Below are 26,281 nucleotides of genomic sequence, written 5' to 3' on the forward strand. Positions count from 1 at the left end.
TGAACTTACATCTACTACCATGGCTGCTTCCCAGAGAATCCCACAGGTCTTCGGACCTCTGCAAGTTGCTGAGACCCCAGGCTGAGCAGCTTGTAGGCTACAATCTTTTTACAAGTCAGCAACATGTATTTCCCCACTTTGTACCTTTAGTCTCAATAACTGTTTGTAAACAATTTGACTCCACTCATCTTAGACTTGGAATTTCTTAAGGACATAGCACCATAGCACTCATTCAAAACCTCCTTTCCTCTTTCCTATTTCCCCATTTTTTGCCTTTCCCTTTCCTTTTCCCAACCTTTCCCGTCCTTTTTCTGTCCTTCTCCTGTCCTTCCCCTTTGTCCTTAATTGTAGCAGTCACAGTGGTCACAATAATACTCTAAGAGATATTTCTTGGGCTCAGGATGAAAATTCTGGTCAGAACTATGAGGAGAAGGTACAGCCCCATCCCAGGTCACAAATGAGAACACTCATTGGGAAGCTGCACTTCAAGGTCCAAGCAGCACAAAAGACATAATTTTGATTTTGGATGTTCTTCCAGGACTGTCTGAAGCAAGGGGCTGAAAAGCCAATATCTCATCAGAACTGTTTCACTTTATATAACTAATTGTCACTGGAGCAAGGACAAAGGGAATTTTCCACTCTGCTCCTCTGTCTGGGGCTAATGGATTTTACCAAGGAGCAATTCAGCCTAGCCCTTGAAAACTGATCAGCGATTCAGAGAGCCCAGCTAGAGGGACATTGAGGGGATTTTCAGAAAATATGGAATTCTCAACATGCCTCAGCCAGGCTCCCCTGGAGTGAGCACCACCCTCCTCCACCTTGCAGCCAGTCCCTCAGTCTCATTGATCTCTCATTAATCCTCTGCTGTGCTTTAGAGCTGTCAGAGCTATATTCTGGTGCTTACAGATAGAGATGTAGACAATGGAGAGTGCCCAATTTCTACTGGTGGTGTCTCTCAGTACTCTGTTCTGAGCACCACGTGCTTTGTTGGCTAATCTGAAATGCAAGAAAATGACTGCCAAAAGAATGACTTTCACTCAGGCAAACCAGGCAGCTTGCTGTGCACGTACATTTATTTTTGAGATCTTTGATCTATCCAGCCACACCTTTGATCTATTCAGCCACACCTTTGATCTGTCTCTCAGCCTCAGATATTTCTCCTGCAGGCACTGTCTTCTCTTCACAAAAGCATTTGTGTTGTCTCTACCTCCTCCGTAAGATTTCCAGACTGCTGACTGAAATGCCATTCTCCTTCCAGCCTTCTAAACCTGGCACCCTGCAGGCTGCTGGGGGTGGCAACTGGCCCTGTGAAGATATCTCATGGGTCCTGGTGCCAGGGCCTTGACCTCTGGACCTTTCTTGCTATTTATTTTGTTTGGGTGTTTGCCTCTTTTCAGCCAAACAAATTATGCACTTAAGCATATTTTTATTAGAGAAATAAAAACTCCAGCTGTTTTTAAAGTAGTCTGATAGTTTTAAAGTACTGTAGGAGTTTATTTTTCAAGGCAGGTGCATTGCTGCAAGGGGAATGACCTAGGACACTATCCCTGAATCACAGAGAGCCCTCCTTGGCCTCTCCAGGATATCCATATTTTGATAAGAATTCTTCTCAGTTGAAATCCTGTTGGCTCTGTGGCCTCAAAGGATTTTATTTGCAAACTTTTTTTTTTTACTACAGGTATCAGAGGGCGACTCTGTGCCTGCAGAGCTTGTATCAAGCACAGGAGATCAAAAATATAAAAGAGGAGGAAAAGGGGAACACCACATATTTGTTTTTACACCAGAAGCTAAAGATTTAAAGCCAGAGATATTTTTCCAAGAAAAAGTGTTTCACTTTTTTATGATGCCAAAAGCATGGCTTCATAATTAAACCTAAAATGAAAATAAAACTCCATGTTCACTGCATTTAACTTCAATCAAAAGGCATAAAAATTGAGTAGGAAAATAAAAACTTCAGCCAAGCCAACCCCCTCAGCTGTGCTTTATTGTGAGTGTCACGAAACATCAAGGGCTTTCATCAGCTTGGTGGCCTGCCAGATATACCAAACACTTTAAACAAGTCCTACAGGTACTTCATGCTTTAACAGCCTTTAGCCATTCCATTAAATTGTCATATACTCCCTCAATGATAAAATAAGTTTTTTATTAGGGCAGTCAGGAAAGAAATACACATATATTCTAGCTACAAAATTTTGGAGAGCTGCAAAGCACACAGTAGCATCTGAATCCCCTCCCCTGTGAGGCAGCCCCACAGGGAGAGCATGAAGGTTTTTTTTGTTGAAGAGCTTCTTGAAGAAATAATATAACTTAGACTGACATAGTATGCAAAGGGCACTAAGCCTGGACCAGAATTCTAATTCTGTCATGCCTCTTATGAACACAGCATACCAATAATTTGCCTTGCTTTAAATGCTTACAAGTGTAATGTCGCAGATAACAGGTAGTAAATCAGTCCAGGGTTTATCATGGAACAAGTAGATTACATTGGCAAGTTTAATTAGCTGCAACCTTAACAGACTAAATCTTTTTCTCCCACTGACTAAGAAGAATGTTCAGTGTGAAGTCACAGTTTTTAGTATCACAGCCCTTTTTTGTGGTTCTCTTTGCTTTCGTAGTTGCTTACATCTCTGGCAGGGGCCAAAACCACATGTGGCAAATAATTTCTAGAATGTTATGGGTTCTCACACAGCTGCTCAGTCTGTGAGTATTGCTTCCCTTCCTTCCTTTGTGGGCAGGGAAAGGTGGATAGCTTCAGCACCCATGACTGATATTTTACCCTGGTATCCAATGATGAAGAAGGGCACAGCTCATTTACCAGAGTACCCCAGAACCACCTCAGAAAGTAAGAACGGTAACTGAAGAGAGAAGAATGGGTGTTTCAACATTTTCCAGTCCTTATGCTATCTCCAGAAATAAGACTAGTTGAGTGTCCATATGGCTTTCATCTCAGCTCTGCCTTAGAGCAGTTCTTGATACCTCTGTGGTTGCTCCTCTAGCTCCTCTAGCTAGATCCTTGACAGCATCTACCTTGAAATCCTGTTGTGTGGACACTACCCTCAGGCCAGCTCTCATGTGCTCTTTGTCTTGCATTGCTCACAAGCATCACTTTTCCCCCAGTTTCCATTTGTATTTGCCAACCCTGCCCCTCACCATATGCAGCTCATGAACTCACGGACTGCACGGTGCAGCTTGTCAGCCAGATTTTCCAGCAGTTCTTCCTCTGTGCTCGCTCCATGCTCTTCCAGTCACTGTGAGGAACGGGGCAGTGAGTGACAGGGTAACAGATCCAACATACAGGCACCACATTCACACACCAGAAGTTAAAGCTGGCAATACAATGCCTAGCAATAAAAGACTAACATTAATAAAGTTGTTGGGAAGAAAAAACTGCGTTTTAGCACTTTGGAAGCTTGATCAGAACTAGCACTAGTTTTATTTAGGGAAAAATTAAGACAGGTTAGGATCCTAGGTAAGTTATGGTACTTTCCTGCAGTAAGATAAAACCCACAGTATTGTAGGAAGACAGAAGAATGCAGATGGGGGGGTTTCCTCAGCTGTGAGAGAAGTACAGTGCTGTCCAGAAATATGGCACAGCTAGAGGCACTGAGCTGGGCCCTGCCAGAGCACTCCAGGCTGTCCTTCACCTGACCCAGTTGATTATGCCAGTCTTCCACAGCTTGTGCTGGTTGAATAGAAAAGGAAATCTAGCTCCTCCCTAGCATTTCAAGCTTCTTAAAAATGGTTTACAATGCTTTCTATTCATACACAATATCAGAAGCAATTTGAAGGTCTGATAGCCTGAAATCCTTCCAGGCCTGGAAGCAATTGTTCCATATTTTATAGGTGAGCTGAAATCCCCTTCTGTCCAGCTGTATGTAGTTCCCATTTCTAGCCTACAGAGAGCAGGGGATATAAAACCTATTCCATGGGAAGAAAACGTCAATCTATATCCTATAGGCCACAAAACAATCACCAGAAAATAATGAACTTTGCTTGCTGCTGACCTGAGCAGAATTCAAACTATGAAAATTTCCATGACCAAGATCAGTCAGCTTAGCTAAAGTGCCTAAGTGGGTGGCTGGTTTTAATTTTTGCATACTTGACTTTCACTGTTTGATTATTTCAGGCATCTCATTTCCTCGAGTGTTACTTAGAGGAGGAATGAAAATAAAATGATACATGAAACCATGAAATGAAATAAAACTGACATTCATAAAAGAGAGAGAAAGAGGAAATCTGGTTCTAAAACAAGCAAAACTTCACTGGAATAGACAGAGATGCTTTGTTTGTGCCAGGACTCTGTTTTTCACAGAGAAGTCCAATCTAGGAGAAAAAAAAACAGGATAGAGGAAGGTCATCATTATTACTGTAGGCCCTTAATTAGATTTCCTAACTGTATCTTGATTGATCTGTAAGGTTTTTATAGATAGGGAACCAAAAAGCATTAGGGGGAAAAATTGAATTTTATGGAAACCTTACTGAGTCAATAATTTTCCCTGGCTTCTTTTTTCACTCCTCGAATCCATTCACAAAGCAAAACCTCCCTCCAACCCCAGCAGTACCTTCACGGCAGTGCCTGCCAGAGTCAGAGCAGGGCTGAATGAGTTCTCTGTGCCTGCTCTCCCTGCAACTCTGCCTGCTTCACCCACAGCACCCGGGCCACTGCTGGCCCTGGCCTCGGCACAGCACTCCTGTGCCACAGCCCAGCAGCAGCGGGATTTCCCCAGCTGCCTGCAAGCTGCTGCTGGGTGTGTTATCCCAGCCAACAGATAGAGCTCGTCAGGTAGAAGGAAGCCTGCAGAGAAGTAAAGCCCCTACAAAATACCTAAGCAATTGACAGATAAAAAAAGCATTAAAACTGAAATAAAGGTCTTAACATGAGAATATTTCACTTACATTTACTTCCCTTGCTATCCACCAGGATAGGACTGTGTCATAAGATTTACAGGGATGGGGATTTATGAACCATACAGCTTCTGAGCAGACAGAAATTGGTAAAGGTCCAAGCTGGGACAGATTTAAACAAAACCATGGTGTTTCGAGAGTGGGTTAGCAGCTGCCCTGAACTGAAATCCAGGACTGAAAATCATTAATAATACCTAGTTACCCACAGAAGACTTGGTCTCAATCCTCCACCACTGACAACTTAGATGTGGAATCAGTACTGGGTTTAGATGACATTACAAATAAGCATGCTTTGTGGAGGACATCATCATTTTGTAAGGATTTGGTAGTCTAAGCTTCCGACTGCAAGTTCATTCAAATATATGCATTTTGTTTAAAAAGAAAAAACATCTAGGACACACACTTCTCTAGGACATTTCCCACTGCTGTCAAGGTGGAGATACTGTTCATTTTCCCCAGCAGGCTCAGCCTGCATGCTTGAGTTCTCATGCTGTGGAAATCTGCTCACTCTGACTAGCAGGTGAAGAAACGAATTACAGCCACCATCCCTCTAGGCAAAAAAAAAAAAAAAAAATCGATTGGTTGTCACAGCAGTTAGGTGTGAGCTGCCATTGTCCTTCACTTTTGGGGGAATTCTTTTTGTCTGCAGATCAGCTAATATCTGCTCACTTCCCAGGTTGTTGTTTTATCTCAGCTGCCTTTTTCACTCATATCACAGAGCCATTAGCTACAAACTGGACTGGATTGCCTAATGAAACCCAGCGATTGCCACCCTCAGCTTTTGCTCCCTCTCCCTAGCCAGCTGGCCCTTGGGGGACTACCTCTAGACATCCCCTTCTTGATTCCTTTTCACCTGTTCTAGGTCACTGCCTCCACACTCCCTATACCACAGCAATTTCCCTCTGTTTCTTCAAAAAAGCAATTCAATAGAATGGAAGTTTTCCAGCTACTTCAGTCAAGTAAATAACTACATTTAATTTGGGACCTGAAATTCCTTTGTTTCACTCTACCTTGCCATGTAGAAGCAGAAGAAAAACTCAATGGTACAAAATCAACATCTTGTAGACAATAGCATGTAGTCCATTTAAAATGAGCTGGCTTATGACTCTCTGGCACAGAGACGAGAAAAATATTCTGATATGACCAACATCAACTTAGAAATATTCCAAAGAAACCTGATCTCTCAAAAGTATCAGATGAGTCACAATTACTCATTCACTCCCTCACTTGGTTGGGGAGGGGGACACAGAGAAATAGCTTATTAATGCTGGCTCATAAAATCTAAAAATTTCAACAACCCACATGCAGTACAGTTACAGTGGCTGTCATGTAGGGGAGACAGAGCCAAGATCCACCCAGTCTCCACTGTTTCTCTCCCAAACTTGTAGCTCCACCGTTTCCCGTTGCAGTCAGACCCAAGGTATGAGCTGTCTGTGTAGGAGTGTTTGCGAGTGGTATTTCTCCAAGGCAGTGTAACACTGACACATTCTGATAAGTCACATCATCATCCATCCCTGCAAAAGGGCAACTGAGGATGGCTGATTTTTGCATTATAGCTCCAGATCTGCCAACCAATCTGTGCCTGCTTGTAAGATCTGGGCTAAGCAGCAGCACAGTCCAAATGAGCATGTGACATATTCTCAGGAGGAAAGAGGGATAAGTTGCCTGTCCAGAAGCATATGCTTTTGGTGGTTTGAAGACAAAAGAGACTTGTATCAGAAAATATTTATATATTGGAGTCATTGGAAAACATCCAGGTAATGTTACAACCAAATAACTTGACTCTATTTTCAGAGTAAACTTAGCCATAGCAAAACTCCCTTTATAGCAAGGCAAATTAAAGTCACTAATTGTTTCATATGTGCAATGTGGGAATTGCAGTTTCATTTATAATGAAACTTTGATTACACTGTAATTGTTCTAGCAGAAAAATTATTCCATTTTCTGAGGCTTCTGCTGTGTTTTCAGACTCTGTGTCTGCAGTAATTTTTATATTTCTTGACTAGCATTGTGTAATCACACATTTTTAGGCTTCCCCAGAACTGTGATTCATATCGCCTGACTGAAATTCTGGAAAAACTCAACAGAAACACTCTCCTTTAGTTGTAAAAACTAACAGAAATGCAGTGTTTTGGATAGCCTGGTAAGTCCTGACCATTCTGTGCAGAATCCCAGGGGAAATACCAACTCATGCTTTTTACTTTACTTGAAAGTATTCTGCACTTGACATGTCCTCTAGTGCTTTTCCTGTAATGCAAAGCCACTCTTCCCTTCCAGAAGGTGCTTTTGTGACTTCCTACCGGAGTTTATTTAGTAATTGCCTACAAAATATGAGCATGCCTGCACTGAACATCTGGAATGAGAAGGCATCATTGGAAAGACCTTCACAAACTTGTTCCTAAGGTAATTAAATGCATATCACATTACTCACGACCTTCTCCCCACTGTAATATGTTTTGCTTCACGCTCATCCATGAAGATCACCTCCAGGTGGTTATTGGCCTAACTTTGAATTTTACAGTTGTTGATATTTCTCCTATATGTTTGCACTGGTGAAACAGTGATTTAAGACTCTGAACTGTTTGTAGCAGGGATCCGGTTTTCTTGGATTTCTGTGTCCAGTGCCTACAGGTCTGAGAGTTTCATAGAATAATACATAGTAATGAGCTGATGTTTATCACCTCTGCTTCCTTTACAGCTTTTCCACTGTGGTCTCCTATTACAAAGGAATATTGTAGCTATCAGGTGGCATAGGAGGGGAGCAACTCTACACCTTTTGTTGCTTAGAAACCCTAGGATAATTACACATTTTACAGTGAGGGAAGAAGTATTTGTAATTAATGTCAGCAGATATGGGCATGAAGTGACTGACAACAGTGTGCAATTGTGGCCCAAAGCAGGGACACTTGCAGCTGAGACCACGGGTGTTGTTTCCATGTCACTGATAACAGGACTGAACCGTGAAGAGAATATTCACATCACTGAAGTGAGAAGTATTCAATTTCCTCAAGATAAACTCTCTGTAGTCTGAAAGTGTGAAGAAAATGTGTTAGGCCATTTTCTGGGCATCCTTTTGTGAAAATGAAACGGGTTTTCAAGATATGAGAAAATGAACACCCAGATAAAGCTGTTTTGCCAGATGGCTTCAGCCTTTTCATATTAAACACTCTTCCACAATAAGACTTGAATTTTTCTGAGTAACAGTTGTGGGCCTCAGCAGTAATGTCCCTTAGCACTTAGCTGGCATTACTAATGAATTTTCATGTATGACATAGTTCTGGATGGGAAAGCTCCAATATGAACCATTGAAAAGTGGAACCATTTTAGCTGGGATTATGTAGAGGCTTTTCCGATGCTTCCATTTTATAGACACTAATGACATGTTCTACTACTCCTGTTATAAATCGTCCATGTGACACAAGCACTCACTTCTAAATATTTGAGTAACGCACAAGACGTGTCACTATTTTAGATCTCAGTGCTCTCAACTGGAGAAACTGGTAATTCTAAAAGTCTGTTCATCCCTACACAGGACTTGCAATCTTCTGAAAATCTCAGTGATGGAAGTCTGGTGCCATTAAAAACCTCCCTTCAAATTTCTTCTTGTGATTTGTGTTTTACTCTGAAGGTTTTTCATTAGTCTTATATTTATCTCCTTGAAATTTCATGGCATTCACAGAGGCTGGATTTATAGTAAATACATCTGCATCTTTCAGTATGTTGTCAAGTACCAGGTTGGCTGAAGAAATCCTTTGATCACTTATAATAAATGTCTCAGTTCAGATAATGTCAAAAATATCCATTAACAAATAGCATTAGTGCTGAGATACATACCATAATGGATTATGTCCGACTGTATTCTTGATCACACATAGAGACATCTGATGATGCTGGAAAAATATAATTAGAAAATTTGATTTTAATATATCATAAACAAAATTAACATATGGAAAATGATTCCATTCTCTAAAGAGAATTCTTATTATATTACAATGTCATATGTCAGACATTGCCATGAAAAGAAAGGCAAAACTAATTAGAGCATTTCCAGTAAAAAGCACTTTTCATTGCAAAGGTCTGTATGTCAAAACTGAAGCTCTTCACAGAAGGGGGTTGGTTTTAGTAAGTTCCAGGATAATTTAAATTCAAAATTGTCAAATACCTCTTTTCGGTTCTTTAAAGCAGAAGTCTTTTTTTCTGATATAAGATTATCTTTTTTTTCTGCAGCAATTTTCATTATGGATCATGGAAAAGGTTTAAAAAATAAAAGTCAATTATCAGGAAAAAAAAAACATGTTTTGACTAAAACAGTCATTTTTATTACTATAACATCACAGAGAATTTATTTTCCTTTTCCCTTTGTCCTGAGTGAGCTTTGAAATCTCAAAAATTCCTACAGATCAGAGACCTGCTTTGCATTCAGCTCTTGCACACATGTCAGCATTTGATTATCTCAGCGTACTGTACCATTGGTTTTAGTCAGGAGTCATGAGACAATGTCAGTGTTGTGAAACCTATCCAAACTTACAAATCCCTTATTTGAGGGCATATTATTTTTTAGCATTTCTTTTCAGACAGATGTAAGTTTAAAATGGTTAATATTTTGCACTTTTTTTTCTCCCTAGACTTTATTACATTATAAAAATAGCTACTGCACAATGTTAGGCCTTTATCAGCCAGCAATAGACAGTTGATCCATCAGTGTATATTTCATGTGCAAATCCTTTGATTTTCTGTTATACAGTTCTGTTGCTGGTTCCATGATTTATTAAATGCCGTTCCTTTGATCTTAAATAAAGTAATTTGGAACCACAAGTAATTGACTGATTTTCCAACAAAAGAGCATTTAATATATTACTTTTTGACCTCTTCTCTCTCACATGCTAAGAGGAATGTTAAAATTCTTACCATGTTTAGCAGAACAGCAAATCTGGGCTTCTCAACTACTCACTGCTTAATTGGATGGTTTTAGTTAAGACTACGGTGTTGTCATGGCCAAAAAGACACTGCCTCTTCAGTAACAGCTCTGAAATCACTGCAGGGACTACATGATAAAAGCAAAACTTTGACCTTCACATAGATCCTTATCACGAACCAAACCTAAGCATCAAAGCACTAGTTCAGTGCACTACTGAGACTTGAGTCAGAGGCAGGTCTCTGCTGTATCAGCTTCACTTTTGCAGGATTTTGTCATGAGCACGAGAGCAGCCTGTTCCCAAAGTGACTAGGACTTTTGGTTAACAGTGAGGCAACGCCTGTGCTGTGTGTTGAGGCAAGACACAACCACGGTCAGGGTTACTGTCTGGCAGATGCCTGGAGGCCCTGAACCAGCACTGTTACTCAGCGCTATGTCTTGCCTTGGAGCCCCATGAGTCTATGGTTGGTCTATGGTTGGTTTTATTCAAAGTGCAGGCAAAGCAATCTCCCTGTATGCCATGAAGACTTATCCAAAGTGATTGCAAGGAGAGTTCGTGCCTCTTTCACCAGCAGCAGGTGCAAAGGTCCTCACAAGTACAAGAGAGCCAAATGCAAAAGGCTGGTGCCTCTGGGCCAGTGGCACAGTGAAGCTCTTGACAGTTGTTCTGCCAGCCCTGTAATGCAACTCATTCTTTATCTGCTTATCACCTAATTACTCCTGGCAGGACAGTCACTGGATCTGTGCAGACACCCTGTCACTCCTTTAGGTGTGTGGCATGGGTCAGAGCAGATGGACATGCAGAGCCAGGAATCATTAACATACTGATACATATCTATCACTTATTAATGGAGTAAGACTCTTATGCATGTTCAACAGGGCACTTAAGAGGTCACAATGCCACCCGACAATGCTTTTAGGGCAAACTCTGATCCTCTCAGGCATCAAGGAAAGGAACAAAGGCTTCAAATCATCAGTCTAAGAACCAGTAAGGGTCACCTTGTCAGTCGCTGACAGATTCTGCTGATGTCTAGACTTAGCTGAATTAATCTAACTTTGACTTGGACCAAGGTCTCCATTTCTGTGACCCATATTGAAAACCTTGGACTTTATCTATCTCCAAATATACAAATCTGATTGAGCTTTTCTGGGCAGGCTTAAGTTAGGGCTACACAGAATTTAGGCTAAAATACTCACCCACACTAATTAACCTTTCAAATCCCCCTGCAAGGCTCTTCTGAGGGAGACAAATGCTCTCTTGGCACTGTGAGAGCCAATGAAAACTATTAGCAAAATCATTTACAGGTGAACTTCATCTCTTCTGAGTGCAGATGGACAAGTGAAGGGCAGGGAGGACATAGGATGATGTGTAATTGTGGGGGATGTTCATGTCCAAGTTAATGTAGGTGCTCAGAGTCTGGCAGCCACCACACAGGATAAACCAAAACCCAGTAATTCCCTATCTTGCTTCACTTTTCTGAGAAATAAACTAGAAATAAGTCATCTACAATCCATAGATTGTGTAGCATATGCAAGAAGGAAATCAAACAGTTGCTTAACCTGTCATTAAAAGAGCAACCATCCAGTTCATTATCTGATAGCCTGCAGAGGGACCCTGAACTGTCCTAATACCACCTGTATTCCTAATGCACCATATTCTTGATTTGTCAGAAAAGGAATGGCTCTGTCTAAAAATACTCACACTTTCAGTCTACTGTTTCCTAGAGAGGGCCACCACAACAGCATCCTTCAGATTGCAAGCATCCAGTTTGTGGCCAAAAACATTCTAATGCCTTCTTTTTCTCTATAATTGCTGCTTTTAATATTCCCTGTCTGACCAGCTAGGAAACAGGCAAAATAAAAAATCAAAATACATTGATATTTACCTTCTCGGTATATCTTAATGCTATGGAACTGCATGTAAAGGAGAACACAGTTACAAAGGCTTCTTCATGACAGAGTTAAAGACAACAATAATTTAGCAGCTTAGCCAGCAGCAACACATTAAGAACTAAATCCAAAGGCAGATGTCTTCGGCTTTGTAAGCGTATACCATGGCTCACCTCCAGCCAGCCAGTCTGCTATTACAGGAGATGAGATTTTGCACCTTTACACTCAAATTGGTCTCAGTATAGATGCCTCTCTTACATAAGTTTTGCCATGCCCTTGAGGTTATGTTAAATATGAGAAAATTGTATCAAGCATGTAGCAGAAGAGGAGGCTTAGCATGTTAGAGGCACATCCCTGCATCACTATCCAAGAGTGCCCATTCGAAACATGTTGAAGCAGAGAGGGTGAGTTCTGACTGGATTATGTCATCCACCTTCTACCCCTGCATTTTGACACAGATTGATTTGGCCTGTTCTCAGTACTGCCTCCTCTGAGATACAGAGTCAAGAGGTAAGAAGGTTTGGTATATCTCAGGTTAATGCTGGGTGACCCTCTAGCATAAGATGTTGCTCAGTGTTTAAAGGTGAAACCTTACCACAGCAACCTCAGGACCATGCATGCAAAGTTTGGATCAAATAAAGCCAGATTAACTTTGAAATTAAAAAGGAGTTTTCCACCTGATACAGACCTAGATGTCAGGACAGGTAGAAACCATAAGGATCACAAAAGCAATAGAAAATATCAGCATCTGCTCAGGCTTCATCTGGAACAGACATGTTATGCTGTGTTATGTTTAATAGAATCCAAATTCTATACGTGATTGAGTGAAATATGCTGAAGTTTGCTTCCTGTCATTATACATGGAAATTCCACTTAGTGATTATAAGTACTGAGCCATAAAACTCCTCAGAGTTCAAAAGAGATTTCTTGTTTTCAGAGCATTCTTCTGTTGTTACAACAATGTGACTCGGGACTTATTACACAGAGCTGTTTCTTTTAATCTTGTGCTCTTAGCTTCAATGTCAGTTTTAGACACTCCCCCTGGAGCTACATGAAAAACAAAGTTCCTGATCATTGCTCAGCTTTATGGAAATGCAGTGCAAGCAATCATGAGCTGAACCCTGAGAAGGTCACGCTTACAAGAGTGACTGAAGGAGCTTAGTGAGAATGACTACTCAGAGTACTGAGCAACAGAGACAAAACAAAGTGTAGGTGTGCTCAGGGTGCTCGCTGCATCCATGGTGCATGCTGGCCTGATACCAACCATCACATGAAATCCAGGATCCCCTCCCTCACCACTGCCCAGCTTCCGAAAGTTTTGGGGTAGAGTTACTTTTTCTGAGGGGTCTTTGGTTGCAACTTAAAAAACCCCCAGTTTCAGTGCTTATGTCAAATTGAATTATCTTGGCAGGAAAGAACTTAATGTCTCTCCTCCTTCCATTTTATGTTATCATTATTTACCTCTGAGTGAAATAAAAAAACACAGATTTTACAAAAAAGAAAAAAAGTTGGTTTGTATTTTGCTTCTCTTTTATTGCATTTCCTTTTTGGCTTTCTATATCATACCTTTAAATTTTTCCACTGTTTTTTGAAAAGTTGCCTAAAGGTAACAAGTGAAACAGGACATTGCAGTGCTGCAGAAATTGATTAATTTCAAATGAAACTACCTTTGGTATGGAATGTTTTCCAAGAAATCCTTTTTAATTTTGCCAGCTCCACTATTCAATTTGCAGACTTGAAATTAAAGAGATGTATGGTGTTCTATCAGTCCTGTATGACTTCTAAAGAATTAAGATGACTTATATTTTCATCAGTCGTTAAGGAATATTTTGGGAACTGTTAAGTGTCTGTAATTTATTTCAAGAAAAAACTGTTGAATGAGTAGAGGTATCATTTATCTCTTCTAGCCTACTCAGAATTGCTATATTACTGTACTGTAAGCATACTGAGATAATTGCTAATGGTGACTGACAGAATACTCAACAGTTTGCCTGTGGACAAGCTCACTCTGGGTATCATTGACACTGAAGAGCTCTTTTGAACCACAGTGAAATCAAAGAAAATATTGTTTCTTTATGGACTTACAACAGAAAATTGCATTTTTATCCAAACTGCAAATGCAGTAAAGGTCTTATATAGTATTTAAGGGTTTCAATTCACAGGGGTTGGGTTTTTTTTTTTTCAGTCCTTATAGGTTTGCATTTGAGCTAAAACAGATGCAAATTGTTCCTGTTCTGCTCTCATAGTGTTTCAGATAATAACTGTGAAAGAGATAAACCAAGTAATTACACAGCTTATATTTGTGAGGTGATTGACAAAAGTGCTGCAAAAGGTGGGGCAGTATAGGCTGGGAGTCACAGCATGTCTGCGTGTTTACAAGACACATGATTGTAAAAATTATGGGGGTTTTATTTATGTATTTTCTGGTTAAATTTCATAAGAATTTATTCTATAGCTCTCCTAACTTACTACAAACAGTATATCAGCCTCCCACTCCTCATTCTTTTCTTCTGGTACATAAAATTTCTACAGTTCCTGTATATTTTGGCAATCACAGGGATTATATTGAAAACCAGGGAAAAATATATTTTCATATGCACACTGCTTTGTGCCAGGAGACTTGCCATCTAATACTAGACAGATGATTTCATACTTGACACAGATTAGTAGTGCCTTAGACCTAGCATCTCTAGACCCACATTTGTCCATTAAATATCTTTGACTCTTTTGTAATGCAAACTAGCTGGATGATAGTTTCCCAGGCGTACAGAGTTGCTCATTATGTCAGCATCAGTGTCTGATTTGTGTTTTCAGTTGTGGCAGTAAATGGACCTGCAACTCCCATTTGTGCTAGCTGAATATTCCATGAAGGGAGAGAAGAAAATGGAAGGGGGTTTTTTTGCTTCCTTTAGTCTTTATTATTGTTATCACTCAATAGTAACTTCTACCTCAATATGGTAACATGGAAACGCAGGTGTCATGGGTTAGCATTAAATCCAAGTATTGTAAAATAATTCAGTGCTGAAAAGAAAGCTGCCACAAAATCCATTTGCACTGCACACGGAAAAAAAAGAACAAGTGCAACTGGAGAAATTAATAAAACCTGACCACTGGAATCTCTTAGAGAAGACTCTTGAGAAGTGGGTCTGCATGGACCTCATGAGGCTCAACAAAGCCAAGTAAGGGTCCTGCAAATGGGAGAGGGTGGTGACACACTGGAGCAGGTTGCCCAGAGAAGATGGGGATGACTCACCCCTGATTCAAGGCCAGACTGGATGAGGCTTTGAACACCCTCATGTAGCTGAAGATGTCCCTGCATGTTGCAGGGGGGTTGGAACTAGGTAACCTTTAAAGGTCCCTTCCAATCCAAACTGTTCTACGATTCAAAACACTATGGAAATTCTCTAGGCTCTGCTGTACCGAACAAAGTAAACCTTTTAGGTTACGGCTTGGCCCTAAATGCATAGGATTTTAAAAATAACGGTAATATTATTCAACATGGATTAATTTGATTTGAAACAAGAACATTCATAAGCACTGTGAAGTGGGAGCTGCTGGATGTGATTTGATAAGCTGGAGCTCAGTGATTTTTGCATTTCTTTTCAGGTACTAAGATGTTCATCCTCCTCACTGCACCCTGAGTGTGCAGGATGGATTCAACCCAGATCACACAGATAACAGTGGGCAGCCATGAGATCTGCCTCAGTGCACACCTGCAGCTGCCGACTTTGTGCCAAAGCTGCAGGCACGTTCAGCAGATGGCTGGGAGCTTCTAGGGCATGACAGAACACATGGAGCCATTGTCAACATCTAGACACAGGCAAGTAAGAGAGATTTTTCCCTCTCACACACACAGCCAGTCTATTTGGGGAAATAAAATGAAGATTTAAAAAAAATCCAACTCAAATTTGATAGAAAAAATAGGACATTGACACCAGAAATTAAACTACCATGAGAGTTTTATGTCAAAGGGTACCCCTAAATAGAATAGCTCCAAGTTGCATTAATATTTTCAAGTTTGTATTCATAGTCCTCCAAAAGTCTTACTGCTTCTTTTTCTTCTTTAGCTTCAGACAGTCACGTGCCTGTGAAATGTTTTGCCTGACTTGGGAGGGAAGTACACCCTTCTGCTTTTCTATGCTAGGTTATGTTAAATGCTTTTCTGCCTGCTAATGAGAGAAGGAGAGGATGAGCTTTCACTGAGAACTTTTCTTTGAAGTTGAAAATCTTTAGTAGAGCCCTCTCATTTCTAAGGACACTATAATCATCTTGATGGGAGGAAAAAAAAAAAGGATTCTGGCTCTGTACCTATCTTCCTCCCACTCTCCCCCTCATTTTCCCTCTTTCTCTCCTTCAAGCACACGTGCACGTCTGCGCACACACACACACACACACACAGAATCTTTATGGAGTACAGAAAGAGCAACCTACAATGCATGTATTTTTGGAAATGCACATTTACATCTACGCAGGTACAGACTTTTTTTTAAAATGGTTCTTACCTGTAGCACATGCATGCCAACACTCACACACCATACTTCAAGGACTTTACTTTTATCCTTTTCAGTACGCTTTTATGGTTTTGACCTTTATTTTCTGCACACATGCCGTCAAATCTTTTGCAAATGAATTTTATAGACACAAATATTTGCTCTAAAGGAATCTGGAATTATAAACACCCACACTCAAGGAGACTTTACTTTAAACATGAATACTTTGCTATGGAAATACTTGCATTCTTCACTCAGGGAATAAAATCTGCATCTTGTGTGACCGCTTCCAACCAGACAGTGCAGCTTCAGTTACAAATATGCACCGTAATTCCCTGTGATAGGATAGTGACAATAATCAATTCAAATGCATTCAGATAAATAATTTTAAAGTAAATGCATATTGCTGGAGGATGCTCAGCAAGCATAAAAAAAGCCCAGTAGCCTAATATTTTATTTCTTGGGAATAGTTCTGTCTGCCCTTAGGCTGATATATTCTTTGGGAATACTTTAATGCAGTTCCTATAATTAGCGAGTACTTCATAATCACCTTCTAGAGAATGAAATCTCTCTGTAACATTCCGGTGTGTTTTGAAGGCATCGAAGCGTACATGGTTCTTCTATCGGCAGCAGAAAGGTTGCAGGGCAGGACGGGAAGGGCTTTAAAAGGTTGCCAGGAGGCATCAACATCGTTTCACTGTAGCAGACTGCATCTCTCCTCTTTGAGAGATACTAGTGAAATCCTGGTCTCACTGAAGCCGCTGGGCATTTTGACAGCTGCTCCCCAGCAATCCAGCTCGGGGAATGGCGTCATTTGCATTGCGCAGGGGTGGGGGAGAGGTATGTGGGGACCGAGTCAGGTGCTCCTTTTCTTACCTGGATAAGGAGGTCACACGTGGGCTGGGTCCCGGCCTGGGGAGGCAGCTGGCAGCTCTCTCCCGGCCATTTCCCTTGTGCCCTTCGGCCACTCCTGTTCTGCCCCGCGCACCCCTCTCCTGCTCACACCCCGAGGCTACGATGTCTGCAGGCAAAATGTGTTCCTTCAAATAAGATTAACTGCCTGTGATAGTATGGGAAGATTACCATGTGGTTTTTAACTCTTTGAGTGTCCTGGGACGAACTCTGTCTATGGGGGCTCTCCCTCCGGCTGCCGCTACTGCTTGCCACTGCATTTTCTGTTGAGATGCCATGCCAAGAGATGTAAAAATCATGTCTGAATATCAAGCTGATATACTGTCATGCTTGGTAATTATTCTGTCAAGTGTCTTATGGGAGGCAAGAGCAGAAACAGCTGTGGAAAACCGGGCAAGGATATCGTTCTTGTAAATATCTTCGAGCTTGTTGTTCAGTAATTGCATAGCTGTAGGAAGGACCAGAGTTTATATGACATATTTCATTTAATTTTAAAATTAGTCTGGTGAAGGAAATGTCTAGAAAAGAAATCGTGAGAAAATTTTACTTCTGATACTGCTTGCCAGGAGTTTGAGAATTTAAAAAGAATAGATGACTAAAAAAAAAAAACAAAAACTCTTTCAATGCAGTTTTTTCCCTTTCTTTCTTTTTCTCTGTAAACTTGCATTTGGTAAGAGAGGGTTGCACATTTACATAATGCATTAGCTGATTACAGATCAATCCCTGAACCCCATGGATCCCTGTACCTCTTCATGATAAAAATTTTTAAAAATTCCCTATTTCTTATTTTGAACCAAAGAAGGCTTTTATGACATTTCATGTTAAAATGTATTTACTTGAAATAATTTCTCAGAAGTGACCTACAGGATTAGGATTTAGACTGCTCAGGATTTAGACAGGGATAGTGCTCTATATCTCAAAAAAACAGAGCAAAACACTTATAACCAAATGTCTCTGTGGTAATCTGATTAGACCAAGCCTTCACCTTATGCGTAATATAACACAGCTCTTTGATTTCCTGTAGAATTTCTAATGCACTCACGTTTGCTTGGTTCCACAACTACTGGAATGCTTGGAGCAAAAAGTTAAAGGCAATTGATCAAGAACTAGGCAGCATTTTTGAGACGTTCAATTAAAATGTTTAAGGGGTCTATGTTTTTCAAATACCTGAAAGCAGCTACTTAAAAGGGTGATTTTTTCATCGTTGGAAGTTGAGGGGAAGAGCATTTGTAAAACTAACCTCTCTTGCAAGGATAAGTTAGATTAATGGTTTACAAAATGTTCTGGGTAATGTAGCTCTTTTACCTGCAGGGTTTTATGTAGGCAGGCATGTGAGAAGTCTGCTTGCAGTACTGCAGGGTTGGCATGCACTGTTTATTTAGATTCATACCTGCAAAGCCGGTAGTGATTTCATGCCATCAGAATGAATTTGGAACAGAATTAATTGCTCTTTCCAAGAGAGAGAATTTTTGAGAAGCCCTCCTGGTGCAGGTTAGACTTGTTCTTTCTTTAACCTTCACACCTTTTGAACCATATGCTTCTGAGGAGGATGATATAAGGACATTGAAAGACTTTGGTCAATGTATAAAACCATATTTCCAAGTCATAGATTCTTTGTCAATAGTACAGATATCCTGTGGAGCCTGGATCTTGTCATCTAATTTTTTATGTGCCTTAAATTTTCTCTGAAATTGTAAAATTTGTCCATCTCCCAAATAGGTAGCTGATATTAAAACATATTTTTACTCTAGGACATGACACAGTATGTACGAGAGGTGGCTGGGAGTTTCACTTCATCACTGCTTCTATCACACTTTCAAATTACCAGTTCCTAAGGTGTAAGTGGAGATGCACACAGTTCTGGGAGTGGCCAAGCCACATATTCCACTAACCAAGGTGCCAGTAGAGAGAATTGAAAATCTCCTACAAGAGCACAGAGAATCAAGGCATACTATAGAGCAGAGTTGTATAGATGCACATGCATGCATACATATCTATGCACAGATATCAGTCAATTAGCCTGATAAACCTAAATCATTCTGTGATTCTATAAACTGTTTAACATTCAGGCAGAATTGTTTTAGCTATAGGTTAAAATGGCTACGTAAATCAGACATTTCCCTTTGCAGTCCCAGCCACTGTCAGAGAATATATATGGAGATTATCCCCTCAAGTACAGTACAAGTAAAGAGCAGCCAGCCCTTTCCTGGCCCTCCATTTCCAGGACTGCTTTTCCATAGTTCTTTCAATAAGAAGGTCTGACTTTCCACCCCAGTTGAAGGTGACTACACTTTTCTTACTATCTGTTTACTTCTTTCACAGCTTTCAAGAGGTGCGAGGACCATGAGCCTTTGTTGGGGATATTGTTTGCCATGTGACAAATTGCCTGGGGCAGCAAGTTCTAGAAAGTCCCATTTTCTCTTGCTACAAAGGGCTGTCATTGTCTCTTCTAGTCAGTCATAAATGTGTCTTGCACATGTGACAGGGAGGAACACAGTCTCTAGCTGTATGGCAATGAAATTGTCTTCAGAGAGGAACTGCCCATACTTAATAGACTATAATACCTTCTCACGTTCTGTAATAATAAGCTTGACACAAGTACCAAAAATTCATTAAAATGTACTTTTAATCCTTTCAAAAAGAAGACTCAAACAAGATGGGTAGCCATTAAAGAGGAAGCCATGCAACACTGTAGGATCAGCCTCTGAATATATGTAATCTGAATTGATTAAATTCCAACTTTGTAAAACTTCCCCTTCTAAATGAGGAAGAAACCTGTTCCCTGTTTTTTTTCTTACTGGAATAATTGCAATATATTAAGACACACCAGGTAAGCCAGAGCAAAGATTGTTTGGAGTTCTCATTTCAACTGCACATTATGCACTTGCATTGTAATATATTCAAACTGACAGCTTTATTATGGGGAATTAATCTAAATTATGTCTAGACATATATTTGCAAGAACAAGCATCACAGAGACTGTTTGGTGGCTGACTGTTCAGAGGAATTAAACAAGAAAATCCCAGGCTTAAGCCTTACAAATAAATGGTTAAATTGATAAACAAAGGAATAAATGAGTTTAGGTCATGCTTCAGGAACAATAGCAAAACCTTCTCCCTAGATTTTTACTAGTTTACACATTCCTTTGCCGTTTTGCCATTTTAATTATCATCCCCTCTGCCACCACAGAAGCCCACACAGCAAGGGTGTAGGGAAATCATAGCAAGCCATAGGAAGCATTACATGATTCCTGCTTCTGTGCAGTAGAAGTGCCTGGATATGCCCATACTTTGAAAGAATATTGTGAATTTGTATGGCTATTTTACATCATATGTGTCAAGAAGCTTAGCTATCATTTTAACATTTCCAAAATCGAAGAAATAAATTTAGCACTGCTCCACCATTAATGGTGATGGGGGAAAAGGAGACTTGTAGCTCACAATGTTATTACTTATTATTTGTAATGACAAAGGCTTTAGGACTTTCCATCTGGAGATAATAATTTTATTACCCAGCTGTAAAATATCCACAACACTGCTAGTGGATCGTACGATTAATAGTAGGTTTAAAAACTTGCTGTACACAGTACTTCAGACTAAACTCACTGCAAGCTAAAAGCTTGTAACTGCAGGGCAAGGGACTGCACATGAGAGGTTTGGTGTCTCACTGCAGCTGTGACTTTCAGGAGAGCTCTCAGGGCAGCTGAGCACACAAGAGATACTCAACCCAGCAGCTGCACCACCCGAGGAGTCTCTGTCATCAGAAAGCACCTTGATGCTATATCATGACAGCATTCCCAAGCAGCAACACAAGGACAGCATGTTCCCACTTCCAGAGCAAATTAAATGATTTCTGCCCTTGTGTGGGATTGGTGGCAGGGGAAGGGCCGCCTCTGCCAGCCCATTTGGTTTTGAGACCTCCATCTGCTGTAATGCAACCTTCATGTAGCCCTCCAGAAGGACTGGGGAGGGCTGAAGGAGGAAATCGGGCTGAGCCCAGTTAGGGCAGAATCAGATGCCGGACAGGAGAAATGTGAGACTTGAGACAGCTTCAGCACCAAGACTCTGTATTTACAACAGTCAATTCAACTCCCTCACTAGCCTTTTTTTTCCATGGGGAAGCAGGAAAAACTAGCAGGGACACAGCCCTCAGTAACACGTCCTAACAGCTTCCAGCCTGGAGAAGGCTTTCACTCGTCTGACTCAGAGGGAAGGCAGAGCTACTGTCTGTGCAGATGTGCCTGCAGATATACCAGGTGGAAAAGGTGCAGTGCAAGTCCTGTACATGTCCTACAGAAATGAGGATGAGGTAACAATGATGGCAACACAGGAAGGTCACATTAATTTCTTAAGATTGCCCAAAGGGTCTGTGCCAAACCCAGAGTTTGAACCCTGGCACCTCCTGAAACCTGGGTGAGTAACCGTGAGTGCAGTGGAGGTTTACCTTGAGGAACACTATTGCTGCTACCTTTAATAAGTGCTTTAAGTGCTCTGTCAAAAGTGTTTAACAGCTATTTAGAAAGCAGAAGCAGAGAAGTGAGTGTATGGCATTAGTTAGCCATGCTGGCTTGCCTTTCTGGTCCCTGCTGTTAAGGGAGGCTGAGGAAAGACTACAGAGGTTTCAAAGGGGAGCCACAAAGCTGGCTTGTGGGCTGCCAAGCAGACTGTAGGAGGGGAGACATACATAAAGACCACAATTTATTCAAGTTACTGAAAAAAAGAAACCTGAAGTGATTTGGGTGTTTTGTACAAGTGTTAGCACACAGGATAAATATCTGAGAGTAGAGAGCTTTTAAACTTTTACTGACGAAGGTGTGACAAGATCCAATCACTGATAAATGTCCTTTGGTGGGAGAAACTCCAAATCACAGCCTGTAATCAGTGGTGAGTAGCTCACATGATTGACTTCAGGCTATGAAAGAATTCCTTCTCTCTGTCTCCAAGATATATTTTGATTACTTCCCTATCAACCTACTGCTTTCTGAAGTGTCAGAACTTGGTCACCAGTTGGAAACAGGACAATGACTGGGTAGACCACTGGCAAAAGGCACTAAACATTCTCAGCATTCTGCTTTGTGTATCTTCCCCTGGTGCTCAGGGTCACAGCAATAACCAGATTTGGGGTGGGAAAAGCATTTTTGTCCCAAAGATAGCCAAGCAGGATCTTGAGAGATTTTTTTTCCCTTTATCTTCAGCACGGATTGTAGTTTGCAGGCTGGAATTCCTCATTGTCAGGGGTCTTCAGGGTGCAGTACTTGGTTGTTCTTGTACCTGGTACAGAGCTTTTTCTCAAAAAATCTGAAACACTTATTATAACCAATGCTTAATATAACTGTAGTCTTTGGGACATGCAGGAATTCAAACAATTCTCTTGGGCCATTAAGCCCACCACCCAAGTAAACTTTTAAAACAAAGTCACACAAACTCCTTCTCAGCCACTGGCCCATCCTGACAATGCCTAAACTCCTCATGCAAGTACCCTGGCAGCGATGAGCATCTTGAAGTCTGTCTCATTTCTGTTCCCTATCAGAATCAAGAAAATGGAACTCTTTCTCCATATCTCCCTTTAATAACCTAATCTAGCTGGAGTTTCAAGAATATCCCAGTGTGAGCACACTGCACTCAAAATGCAATTTAAAACATAGCTGGACAAGAAAAACATAATTATGTTTCTGGTAAAGGGTTAAAATGTCCAACCGAGTTGTGGTCAGTTGACACAGGTTTAATTGTCCTTTCTCTGCCTGGGGGAATTTAAACTTCAGAGGAAGAAATCTTTGCTTCTGGCACTCTTCTGAGCACCAGTTAAAAGAACATTTTACAACTCGATAAATGCCAACATCAGTCATGGTACTGAAGAAAAGTGTAATGTCCACTCAGTGTGTTTGAAGGAAGAGCACTGACACAGCCTTTCTAATGTAAATTAAAGCCTGGGAACACTAAGTGAAAGTATTCAGATACCTGTCTGTAAATAGATTTGGAATACAGGAGTTTGGGCTTGGTTGTCATAGTGCTCCATCAGCTTGTCTTCACTTCTGCTGTTATCCACTGTCACACGCAGGGCTCCCCACTACACTGTGTGAGGAGCCTATCCCAGGACTAGCAAACAGCCATGGTCTTGTGCCTGGTAGCCCTTCTGTGAACTTGAAGATTAAAGTTTTCAGAAACAGCTGGATAAGAAAGAAACAGAGAAAGGCTATGCCAGAAGAAGAAACCTAAAATTATATTCAGTATGTGGTCACTTCTATAGGATGCCCATGAGAAATACCTAGTTTCTTACAAAATCTTTTGTCACAAATGAAGTTATTCAGTGAGAAGGAAAAAAACCAAAAACAAAACCTTAGGTGTAAACCAAGAATTATTGGCATGCCTCTTTCAGTCACGTTTTTAGCCTTTTATTTTTTAATGGGACATATCTAAGTGAGCTGTATGCATATACTCTGTTTCTCTTTAGCTTTTGAACCTACTCCTTGATTTGAAGCAAATTCAAGACATGACTGAAACCCTCAATGGTTTTCACTGCTAGAACATTATTCTGGAGGGGAGCTGAAAGGTGAAAAAGTACAAGGAGAGGGGACAGAAAATGTTAATATTGTTATGTTAAATCAGCCAAGAGATACATCTCTGTAAGAAGACTGACTTGATGTTTTGTACTCAGTGCTTTTATCTGACTTTCTCTTCCTTTCTGCAGCTAATACCCAGAGTTTCTGAAGGTCTGAGCCTCACTCATAGGCCCCTCCAATAGCAGTCTGTTCGTGTGACCCTTGCAGGAACCTCGCAGGAGCAATATATCCAAAGGTTGTCAAATTTGGTTCAAATCAGCCAACAAGTTCTGTGACTACTGAAGGGGAAAATATATTCAGGGTGCAGTTCAGACAAAAATAGAAAAGCTTGTCAGCCCTGAAGCCATGAACAAACCACCTGATACCAGCTGGAGTTAATGAGAGGAGGAGGGCTCAAGCTACTTTACCCATTCCAACATATTCCCCTTGAAATCGCAGGTTGAAATGCAGGCTAGTAGAAACTGGTTTATTGGTTTTAAGTTCTTCAACTTCTGCTTGTGATTCACCAATGAAGAGCAGGCTACAGCATGCAGGGAGGTTTGTTTGGCCAGCTGTGAGCCAGAGCAAGTCCAGACTCATGTAACCAGTCATCACTTTCTCACTGTTAATACAGCCATGCAGAGCTCTCTGTTGTTTTTCTTGGAAAGAGTGGGTAAGGATGGAGGTAATATGTGGATGAAATATAGTTTCAGGACAGCAAACATCATTTGATCAGCATGTGGAAAGGCATGGGAGAGGATCATCTGCACTGTGCTATCATACATAGAGATCGCTGTATCCTGGTGCTCTAAATACTAGAGATATATTTAAAAGGTTGCAAATTGATAAATAACTTTCATGTCCAACATTACAGGGTAAGAATCTTGTTACTGACCATTCATGACAGTCAAAGTGCATTCATTTAAAAAGGCACATTTGTTCTTTTTATGCATGTTTTCTGTGCCCTTACATATTTCAAAAAGACTTAGAAGAAGAAAGAATTAAAACATCATTTTCTAGGCAATGCAATCTAAATAATTATAGTAATAATTATGTTTGCTGTCTGCTTCTGGGGTGTAAATATAACCCATGCTACCATGTAATAGAAGTTAATTTTAAACAGTGCACATTTACACAGCTCATGTGAGGTCTGATTCTATTTTCAGTTATTAGCCATGAAAGCTACCACTGTACAAGCTCTCAGTTCAGTGACAACCATTTGGAGGGTAATTGCGTGACTTTCATTAGCTCAGTGCCACATGTCAGCTAAGGCATGCAGCCATTGCTCAGGAGTAGCTCTGTGTCTGATTGCAGTGTTCCGTTAGACTTCTGCTGAGGAAATTTCTGCTGGCTCTGTTTGTGTTTACACTAATGACTTTATACACTGTCAAAGAAGAGAAAAGGAGCCTTATCCAAGTACAGTTTTCTCATATTTCATCCTCTGGATCCCTTCACACTTCCTGAGCTATGTGATTATAACCTACGTATCTGGATATGAAGGGAGCCTACAAGGAAAGACACAGGGACCTTTTTACAAGAGCAGCATGTAGTTACAGGATGAGGGGAAGTGGATTAAACCTAAAAGAGAGTAGGTTTAGATTTGATATTAGGAAATAATACTTTACAGTTAAGGTGATGTGGCACTAGAACAAGTTGCCCAGAAAAGTTGTGGATGCCCTGTCCCTGGAAATGTTCAAGGCCAGGCTGGAGAACTGGAATTCAGAGCAGCCTGGTCTAGTGGAAGGGGGTCAGAACTAGGTGATCATTAAGTTCTCTTCCAACCCAAACCATTCTATGATCCTATGATTCTACACAGAGCGAGTAGGCAAACACAGCAGGTGGATCAGGCTCTACACAGATGTTTTGCAAAGCTGTATTCCTGTCTGGGAAATCACTGATCTCCTGTCTGGGAGATCTTCAGTGCTGCAACAAGAGGTGAGGATTGGAATCAAGTATGAAGAAAGGTGAGTATAAGTGGCAGTATAGCACCTTCAAAACTCAATATAATTTAAATCAATTTAACATTTCCCTCCAAACTGATGAAATATTACTTTTGGCACAATGTATGCACACTTCCCTCTGCCTTTGCAGCCAGCCTGCACTCCCTGTGATTTTCAATTGACTGCATGTTTGACAGCCATGTCACCTTCTCTGACATCTAAGTAGGCATTTCCTTCAATCCCTGACCAGCAACTTGACAAGCAGTGCATCAAGAAGATGAAAAGGCAATGGTTTTACGAGTAAAGGACAAAGAAATGCAATAAAAGCTGTCCCTGTTACTGATCATGAGGCTCTCTGGTGGACTCAGCTTATGTTAATGTTGCTAAAGTTGCAATGCTGAAAAGCTGGAAATTATCAAAAGTGAGGAGCCATGCTGCTGATCATCTGCAAACAGCCTGGGAAGTCAGTGGCTACATGCTGGACTGGCTGATGGGGCTACTGGGGCAGCTGTGCTGACTGGGTGCTGGGGAGGGACAGACACAGAGAAGCGGGGGGGTCGGGGGGGGGGGAAGGGAAACTCCCACGGCAATACCAGCATGCTCTAATAAAACCCAGAGCTCTGGCGCCTGGGCAGATGCTCTTGTTTTTCAGAGAGTGTGGCACATGGCAGGGTTGTTGATGGTGCTGCCT

At 40.9% G+C, this 26,281-nt stretch overlaps 1 protein-coding gene across 1 annotated transcript in view; it reads right to left on the reverse strand.

Annotated features, from left to right (window-relative positions):
* SGK1 (serum/glucocorticoid regulated kinase 1) overlaps positions 1 to 8,757 on the reverse strand; it is an 81,649-nt gene extending 72,892 nt beyond the window's left edge. The window contains exon 1 of the mRNA XM_042016646.1: positions 8,740 to 8,757. Within this exon, the coding sequence (XP_041872580.1) occupies positions 8,740 to 8,742 (3 nt within the window). The 5' untranslated portion in view covers positions 8,743 to 8,757. The remainder of the gene's footprint in view (positions 1 to 8,739) is intronic.
* Between the last annotated feature and the right edge of the window lie 17,524 nt (positions 8,758 to 26,281).

Source organism: Corvus kubaryi, unplaced genomic scaffold (assembly GCF_017639235.1).
Source record: "Corvus kubaryi isolate FWS band 111438036 unplaced genomic scaffold, C.kubaryi_AGA036_p1.0 split3-73, whole genome shotgun sequence".
Lineage (NCBI taxonomy): Eukaryota > Metazoa > Chordata > Aves > Passeriformes > Corvidae > Corvus > Corvus kubaryi.